General features: G+C 43.3%; 1 protein-coding gene across 3 annotated transcripts in view; it reads left to right on the top strand.

Moving 5' to 3' along the window:
* LOC133604381 (uncharacterized) overlaps positions 1-9,187 on the top strand; it is a 10,162-nt gene extending 975 nt beyond the window's left edge. For all 3 annotated transcript variants that reach the window (XM_061957615.2, XM_061957607.2, XM_061957623.2), the window contains exons 2-3: positions 1,767-3,293; positions 8,470-9,187. In XM_061957615.2, coding sequence (XP_061813599.2) covers positions 1,791-3,293; positions 8,470-8,784 — 1,818 coding nt within the window. In that variant the 5' untranslated portion in view covers positions 1,767-1,790 and the 3' untranslated portion in view covers positions 8,785-9,187. The remainder of the gene's footprint in view (positions 1-1,766; positions 3,294-8,469) is intronic.

Below are 9,187 nucleotides of genomic sequence, written 5' to 3'. Positions count from 1 at the left end.
TATTGTTGTGCCCTAAAACGTGTTAATACTGTACGTATTGTACTTATTCGGCAGCAGCTGTTTGATTGTAACGTGCATCTTTGTCTTCAAATTTGGAAGGGGTTGAAATCGCCATCTAAAATCGCTAATGCTAACCGGTAGCATGTCAATAGCAAAGCCAATGTATATTAGCATCAATGTAGCGCTTTTATTTTTATTTTTTGGAAAAGTGTAGCCTTACTTTTCTTACCTTGCAGCACTTAAAAAAAATTAAAAACATTTTTTGTAAGCATTGAAAATTGCAACATTTGTTTGTAAAGTACCGGCTTTGGTACCTCACCTTTGAGGTAATAATTATTGTATTAAAAAAACATGTAGTTTAAGAAGTAATGTAATAATAATGTACAGTTATTACTTCTATGGTATCTCCTTTAAACTGCTCTTTGGTCAAGCACACCATCAGCAGCTTCTCCATAGCAATAACGTAGTGTCGGTGAATGCCACAAATGCTATTTGCTCCGAGGTCATTTGAACGCTTTATTAGCATTTTTCCGTCTCGACGTGAGTAGACTTGGATCATACCTCAAAAAACAATTTTTTTTATTACATTTATTATATTTCACAGTTTGTTGCTTGACCCCCCCCCCCCGCAAAAAAAAAGCAAATTTTTAAACACGTTACATGGCTTTTAAAAACAACAACAAACTTTGACGTGGGTACAGTTCACGATACGGTACCAATTTCCAGTACCTGGGAAATAATGGGTACTTTTGTGTGTGCTAATAAATATTAATTGTTCTTACTAAAAACAATCTGATTTAGAAATAAGTTGATTATGATAACATCATTTTCAAGTATGATTATAAAGTTGCAATTACAATTGTAAATCCAAGACGCTAGATGGCAGTAGTGTGTTTAAAAAAAAAAATACTTTTTTTTTATTGTTGTGCCCTAAAAAGTGTTAATACTGTAAGTATTGTACTTATTCGGCAGCAGCTGTTTGATTGTAACATGCATCTTAGTCGTCAAAGGGTTGAAATCGCCATGCAAAATCGCTAATGCTAACCGGTAGCATGTCAATAGCAAAGCCAATGTATATTAGCATCAAGCTAACACATTTTTTATTTTGGAAAAGTGGAGCCTTACTTTACTTACCTTGCAGCATTTAAAAATAAAAACATTGTTTGTCTGGCGGTGCCAAAAATAGTACCAGCTTTGGTACCTCCTTTGAGATAATAAATATTGTATACAAACTAGTGCAAACAAATACAGTAGTTTAAGATGTAATAATAATGTAGTTATCACCTCTACGGTATCTCCTTCAAACTGCTCTTCGGTCAAACACACCATCAGCGGCTTCTTCATATTTTCATGGATAAATGTTTAGATGACATTTACGCGTCACTATTGACTCATTCTGCTTTGGCGTGCAGACTAGCGGCGCTGCGCTTCGACTGCTTCGCCTGGTTAGCTAGCTACACGATCTGTCATCTTTTTGATTTCTTTCTTTCTTTAATTCAATGGATATCATCCACTTCTCAAATACTTCTCTTCGCACTCATGCTTGGAAAAACAAGGTTATGTCCATTTTAAGCTGGAAGCTAATGCTAGCGAGTAAAAGCGGATGTTTTGGTCGGATCTTTCGGGTTTCACTGTGAAATTTGTTATGCTAACCTATAGCGTTACAATTAGCATCCTTTTAAAAATGGATTTTTGACAAATTTGGAATCGTAATGACTAAGAATCACAATTTAACACAGATCATTCATTGTGTTCTTCAATTGTAGATCTATAAATGGCTATGATCCGAAATGGCTTCCCAGTTGGCTACAATGCTGGCAAGAGGCAGTCCGGAGGTCCAAAATGGTGGCCGATGTGCAGAACCACCCGAGGCTGTCACCGAGGACTCAAAGGGTACCCTCAGGTCCTCGTGTCTGGTCGACCGGGATGCTGTGTCAATCAATGGAGAGGTGGGCGGGACTTGTGTACCCGCCCCCCAGCAACCAAGTGATGAGCCGAGGCAGCCGATAAGAGCCAAAATGGTGGTTGCCCACCCTGCCGCCACCCTGACCAAAGACTCCACGCCTTCCCGTTTAGAAACAAACCAAATATATGTAGTGAAGACTGAGGAGGAGGAGGTGGACGCTGTAACCCTCCTCTCGGACTGGTCAGAAGTCAATGGAGTTAAATTGCAGAGTTCTCTACAGGATGGACCCCGGAGGGAGGAACAGAGCGAGCCCCTTGACCTAAGTCTACCCAAGAGGCAAGACAACCGAGAGACCAGGTACGGACGCTTTCTGGACCCTTGTGAGAGCTCTCTGATTATGGAAGTGGACGAATACGACGGAGAGGGCGACAGAGACGTGGTGGAGGAGGACGACTTTTTCACCACCTTCACCTCAACGGACCACCGGACCAAGGATCTTCTCCTCATAGACGACCAGGGCATCCCGTATACTCTCAGCCCGGATGGACTCAGGGTGCCGCAAGTGGACGCCTCCACGTCGTCCCAGGTCCTTCAGATGGAGAGTGAAGTGTCCTCACGGGCGAACCTCAGCCAGAATTTAGACGATGCACCTACTGGTCGCCTGATCCCTTTGCCGGTTGCGGATTCGCCGCCCTCGGACGCCTTGCCGCCGGAGCCCAGTCAAGCCATCCAGATCCTGAGCAGCCGCGCACAGGGCGCCCCGATTCTCCTGTCCTCGGCTCCACTCAGTCTGTCTCTTCCGCCTAGTGCTTCTGCCCCCATGTTCCTCCTCTTGTCCACCAGTGACTCTGCCTCCACCCCTATCGCTGTCCTTGACCCCGCCACCGGCCAGTTGTCCCAGATCACCGCCCCTGTCTCCCTCCCTCTGTTGTCCCATCCTGTCACGGGCAGTGCCCCTGACCTCGCTACTTCATTTAGTCCGACTAACCCTTATGGAAGTGAAGCCATATCTGCTGAGCAGGTCTCAAACCACGACGACAAGCCATTGAAGAGTTCGACCTCCGATCCCACAGACGCCCAATCCCCTGCGCCCACACCGGACTCGGAGCACTTACCTCTTGACGACCACCTTTACTTTTCCAGCGCCGCCGCTCCCCCGTCGCCGCCTAAACTGGAGCCCCTGGATCCCCTGGACCCACTGGACCCCATCTCCGCCGCAGAGTCGCCCAGTGACCCGTCCGCCCGCCGGGTGCTGTACTGCCAGCTGTGCCCGAGGGTCTTCTTTTACCTCTCCGACCTGGAGCGCCATCGCATCACGCACTCGCAGAAGAAGCCACACGTATGCCAGCAGTGCGGCAAAGCCTTCAAGCGCTCCAGCCATCTGCAGGTGAGTCGTAAACAAACATGGCCCCCGGGTTATCGGTCAAAACAGGAAGTTCGGCCGTTAGCTTAGCTGTTCCTACGCCCGACTTTGAACTTGGTTTGGACCGGGAACATATTGTTTTTGACCTGCTCGTTAGTAGGTCTTCTAAGTCATTGTTGTACTAAATACAGACAGCTTTGATAGTCCTGTGGTGCTAGCTAAAGAAAATGCTCAAAGCTGAAGTAGATTAACAAATTAATTTGTATTTACGTTACTTTTTACGTACCGTTCACTAAAGTCCAGTAAAAATCCAGCTTTTCTTCTTCTTGACATCAACTTTAATTGGAAGTTGTTGAGCAAACATGAGGCATTGTGGCGTTAGCTTAGCTCTTAGCATTAGCACTTCGTTGGAAATTTAAAACTGAACGTGTTATTTTTCACCATGTTTACCTGCTGTCAGGTAACAAATGTCTTTGCTTATTCATATTTAAGGTAGTATTAAGTTACTTTTAACGTACCGTTCACTAAAGCCCAGCTTTTCCTCTTTTTGACATCAACTTTAATCGGCAGTTGTTGAGCAAACATGGCCGTAAGTCCATGAGTCATTGTGGCGTTAGCTTAGCTATTAGCATTAGCACATCGTTGGACTTTGAAACTGAACGTGTTATTTTTCACCGTGTTTACCTGCTGTCAGCAAGTTTATCGACATTATTTAACGTTTTTTTTGTACTAAATACAGAGGGAGCTATGATAGCACCGTGGTGCTAGCTAAAAAAAACAACATGAAAAAATAAATTGAAGCCGATTAGCAAGACAAATGTGTTTGCTTGTTCATATTTAAGAGTGTATTAAGTTACTTTTAACGCAGCGTTCACTAAAGTCCAGTAAAAACCCAGTGTTTCTTCTACTAATCTGGCGTTAGCTTAGCTGTTAGCATTAGCACCTCGTTTGACTTTGAAACTGAACGTGTTATTTTTCACCGTGTTTACCTGCTGTCAGCGGGTTTATCGACATTATTTAAAGTTTTTTTGTACTAAATACAGAGGGAGCTATGATAGCACTGTGGTGCTAGCTAAAAAAACAACGTGAAAAAATAGATTGAAGTCGTATTAGCAAGACAAATGTGTTTGCTTGATCATATTTAAGAGTGTATTAAGTTACTTTTAACGTACCGTTCACTAAAGTCCAGTAAAATTCCAGCGTTTCTTCTACAAATCTGGCGTTAGCTTAGCTGTTAGCATTAGCACCTCGTTGGACTTTGAAACTGAACGTGTTATTTTTCACCGTGTTTACCTGCTGTCAGCGAGTTTATCAACTTTATTTAACGTTTTTTTTGTACTAAATACAGAGGGAGCTATGATAGCACTGTGGTGCTAGCTAAAAAAAACACAAAGCTCAGAGCAAAAGTAGCACAACAAATGTGTTTGCTTATTCATATTTAAGGTAGCATTAAGTTACTTTTAACACACCGTTCACTAAAGCCCAGTAAAAATCCAGTTTTTCCTCTTTTTGACATCAACTTTAATCGGAAGTTGTTGAGCAAACATGGCCGCCGGGTAAGTTAATGAGTCATTGTGGCGCTAGCTTAGCTGTTAGCATTAGCACTTTGTTGGACTTTGAAACTGAACGTGTTATTTTTCACCGTGTTTACCTGCTGTCAGCGAGTTTATCGACATTATTTAAGTTTTTTTTGTACTAAATACAGAGGGAGCTATGATAGCACCGTGGTGCTAGCTAAAAAAACAACATGAAAAAATAGATTGAAGCCGTATTAGCAAGACAATCTGCAGTTGCAGATGTCATGCCTATGTACTAGTTGGGCGTTGTTATATATGTCTACCTGTACGGCTTTTTATGCCTCAAAGCAGGCCTACACTACTGTGTTTCAGGGTCAATTGTAAAAAGCAATATAAGTCATCAATCGCTCTCTCTCTACATCATGGTTTCATTCAACCTTAAACTACCCGGCAAAGGCCTACTGATAGCTCACTTGAATATCTGTAGCTTAAAGGGGAACATTATCACAATTTCAGAATGGTTAAAACCATTAAAAATCAGTTCCCAGTGGTTTATTATATTTTTCGAAGTTTTTTTCAAAATTTTACCCATCACGCAATATCCCTAAAAAAAGCTTCAAAGTGCCTGATTTTAACCATCGTTATAAACACCCGTCCATTTTCCTGTGACGTCACATAGTGAAGCCAACACAAACAAACATGGCGGAAAGAACAGCAAGCTATAGCGACATTAGCTCGGATTCAGACTCGGATTTCAGCGGCTTAAGCGATTCAATAGATTACGCATGTATTGAAACGGATGGTTGTAGTGTGGAGGCAGGTAGCGAAAACGAAATTGAAGAAGAAACTGAAGCTATTGAGCCATATCGGTTTGAACCGTATGCAAGCGAAACCGACACGACAGCCAGCGACACGGGAGAAAGCGAGGACGAATTCGGCGATCGCCTTCTAACCAACGATTGGTATGTGTTTGTTTGGCATTAAAGGAAACTAACAACTATGAACTAGGTTTACAGCATATGAAATACATTTGGCAACAACATGCACTTTGAGAGTGCAGACAGCCCAATTTTTATCAATTAATATATTCTGTAGACATACCCTCATCCGCTATCTTTTCCTGAAAGCTGATCTGTCCAGTTTTGGAGTTGATGTCAGCAGGCCAGGGAAGCTAGGGTCGATATTCTTCTCTTGATCATCTTCGGTGGCATAAGGGACGGTGTGAGCCAAGACATCTAGGGGGTTTAGCTTGCTCGTCTGCGGGAACAAACTGCCGCCATTGCTTGCCGGGCTACCGAGGGCCTTTGTCCCTGAATTGCTCACACACTCCGGCAGATTCAATGGGGGTCTGGCGGCAGATTTCTTTGACTTTATGGTTGGAAATGCATCTGCTTTGAGTGTCGCAGGATATCCACACATTCTTGCCATCTCTGTCGTAGCATAGCTTTCGTCGGTAAAGTGTGCGGAACAAACGTCCAATTTCTTGCCACTTTGGGCCACTGGTGCAACTTGAATCCGTCCCTGTTCGTGTTGTTACACCCTCCGACAACACACCGACGAGGCATGATGTCTCCAAGGTACGGAAAACAGTCGAAAAAACGGAAAATAACAGAGCTGATTTGACTCGGTGTTTGAGAAAATGGCGGATTGCTTCCCGATGTGACGTCACGTTGTGACGTCATCGCTCCGAGAGCGAATATTAGAAAGGCGTTTAATTCGCCAAAATTCACCCATTTAGAGTTCGGAAATCGGTTAAAAAAATATATGGTCTTTTTTCTGCAACATCAAGGTATATATTGATGCTTACATAGGTCTGGTGATAATGTTCCCCTTTAAGAATTGCGGCATGCCATGTATCAACTCCGATTTGTCATATATTTAATAAATCATTAAGATATGGAGTCTGTGTTGGGGTTAGGAAGGAGGCCAAGGTCATCCCTCTACCCAAGGACAAAAATAAAGATGTTACTGGTAAAAACAGTAGACCAATAAGCATACTTCCTGTTCTTAGTAAATTGATGGAAAAAGTTGTTTTCAAACAAATTCAAGATGACTTTACCTCCAACAAAGTGATGTGGTGTTCCCAGCATGCTTATAGGCAAGGTCACTCAACATCTACTGCTCTCGCTCAGCTGACTGATTGTCACAAATGGATGTCAAGAAGATGGTTGGTACTGTCCTGATTGACTTTAGTGCGGCATTCCATGTCGTAGATCACAACATAATGATCTCCAAACTGAGAAAATATGGTTTTAATGGTATGTCACTTTCTTGGATGTTGAGCTATCTATCAGGAAGATCACAGAGAGTGTTTTAACGGTAGCCTATCTGAACACAAGTACAAACCCCGTTTCCATATGAGTTGGGAAATTGTGTTAGATGTAAATATAAACGGAATACAATGATTTGCAAATCATTTTCAAGCCATATTCAGTTGAATATGCTACAAAGACAACATATTTGATGTTCAAACTCATGAACATTTTTTTTTGCAAATAATCATTAACTTTAGAATTTGATGCCAGCAACACGTGACAAAGAAGTTGGGAAAGGTGGCAATAAATACTGATAAAGTTGAGGAATGCTCATCAAACACTTATTTGGAACATCCCACAGGTGAACAGGCTAATTGGGAACAGGTGGGTGCCATGATTGGGTATAAAAGCAGCTTCCATGAAATGCTCAGTCATTCACAAACAAGGATGGGGCGAGGGTCACCACTTTGTCAACAAATGCCTGAGCCAATTGTTGAACAGTTTAAGAAAAACCTTTCTCAACCAGCTATTGCAAGGAATTTAGGGATTTCACCATCTACGCTTCGTAAATCTCGAGAAATCACTGCACGTAAGCAGCTAAGCCTGTGACCTTCGATCCCTCAGGCTGTACTGCATCAACAAGCGACATCAGTGTGTAAAGGATATCACCACATGGGCTCAGGAACACTTCAGAAACCCACTGTCAGTAACTACAGTTGGTCGCTACATCTGTAAGTGCAAGTTAAAACTCTCTTATGCAAGGCGAAAACTGTTTATCAACAACACCCAGAAACGCCGTTGGCTTCGCTGGGCCTGAGCTCATCTAAGATGGACTGATACAAAGTGAAAAGTGTTCTGTGGTCTGACAAGTCCACATTTCAAATTGTTTTTGGAAACTGTGGACGTCGTGTCCTCCGGACCAAAGAGGAAAAGAACCATTCGGATTGTTATAGGCGCAAAGTTGAAAAGTCAGCATCTGTGATGGTATGGGGGTGTATTAGTGCCCAAGACATGGGTAACTTACACAACTGTGAAGGCACCATTAATGCTGAACGGTACATACAGGTTTTGGAGCAACATATGTTGCCATCCAAGCGATGTTATCACGGACGCCCCTGCTTATTTCAGCAAAACGATGCTGAAATAAGTTTCTCAGTGTGAACGTCTTTGCAGTCTATTCAATTGAATATAAGTTGAAAAGGATTTACAAATCATTGTATTCTCTTTTTATTTACCATTTACACCCCGTGACAACTTCACTGCTTTTGGGGTTTGTAAATAACTGGTGCTAAAAAGAACGTAGCAGAAAACGGACAAAGCACAATTTTGGGATGAATTCCTACTTTGGGTATATTTCACGTTAGAGGCCCCAAAAAGGTGGCCAGAAATGCTAAAAGGCTAACATGCTAACGTGTCATGTGCCCGCAGAGACACAAGCACATCCACACGGGCCAGAGGAACTTCGTGTGCCACATCTGCACCAAACGCTTCAGGGAGGCGGGCGAGCTCCAGCGCCACCAGCGGGTCCACACGGGGGAGAAACCCTACCAGTGTCAGCTCTGCCACACGCGCTTTGCCGAGCGCAACACGCTGCGCCGCCACACCAAGCGCAAGCACCCGTACCACCAGGCGGCGGTGGAAATGCTCCAGGGGAAGGGCGGCGAGGCGGAGGAGGAGCCGGCGGAGTGGTACTCCTCCACCGTGTCGCACCCGGACAACTCCGGGTCAGAGGCGGAGCCCTGAAGAAGGATGTGGCGTACAAAGACGGGAGTACCTGCAATATTTGAATGTCATTCTTTGACCTTTGAAACATTCCCAACTAATCAATGACCTTCAAGCGCTTCAATGTTTGCACTTCTGACTTCCTTCCTTCAAACACTGTGAGAGGTTTGCACTTGAAGGAAAACACCATTCACTTTTTTATCTTTGCTTTCATCTATTTAATATTTAAACTATATTCTGTGCAGCACCTTAAATTATTTTCATTAAACTTTGACAGTTTCGTCTCAGTCTGGCTCACTTTTTCGCGCACCATGACCGAGTGTCAACGCTGATTATTCTCTGCATGTTGTTCTTTTTTACTGCAAAGAACTGACTGGGATTTAAACACTGGCAATGTTCCGCTGCAACTCAAAGTGTTTATGAC

The sequence above is a fragment of the Nerophis lumbriciformis genome, linkage group LG04 (genome assembly GCF_033978685.3).
Source record: "Nerophis lumbriciformis linkage group LG04, RoL_Nlum_v2.1, whole genome shotgun sequence".
Classification (NCBI taxonomy): domain Eukaryota; kingdom Metazoa; phylum Chordata; class Actinopteri; order Syngnathiformes; family Syngnathidae; genus Nerophis; species Nerophis lumbriciformis.
The sequence above is the reverse complement of the archived record's forward strand: the minus strand, read 5'-3'. Positions and strand labels throughout refer to the sequence as shown.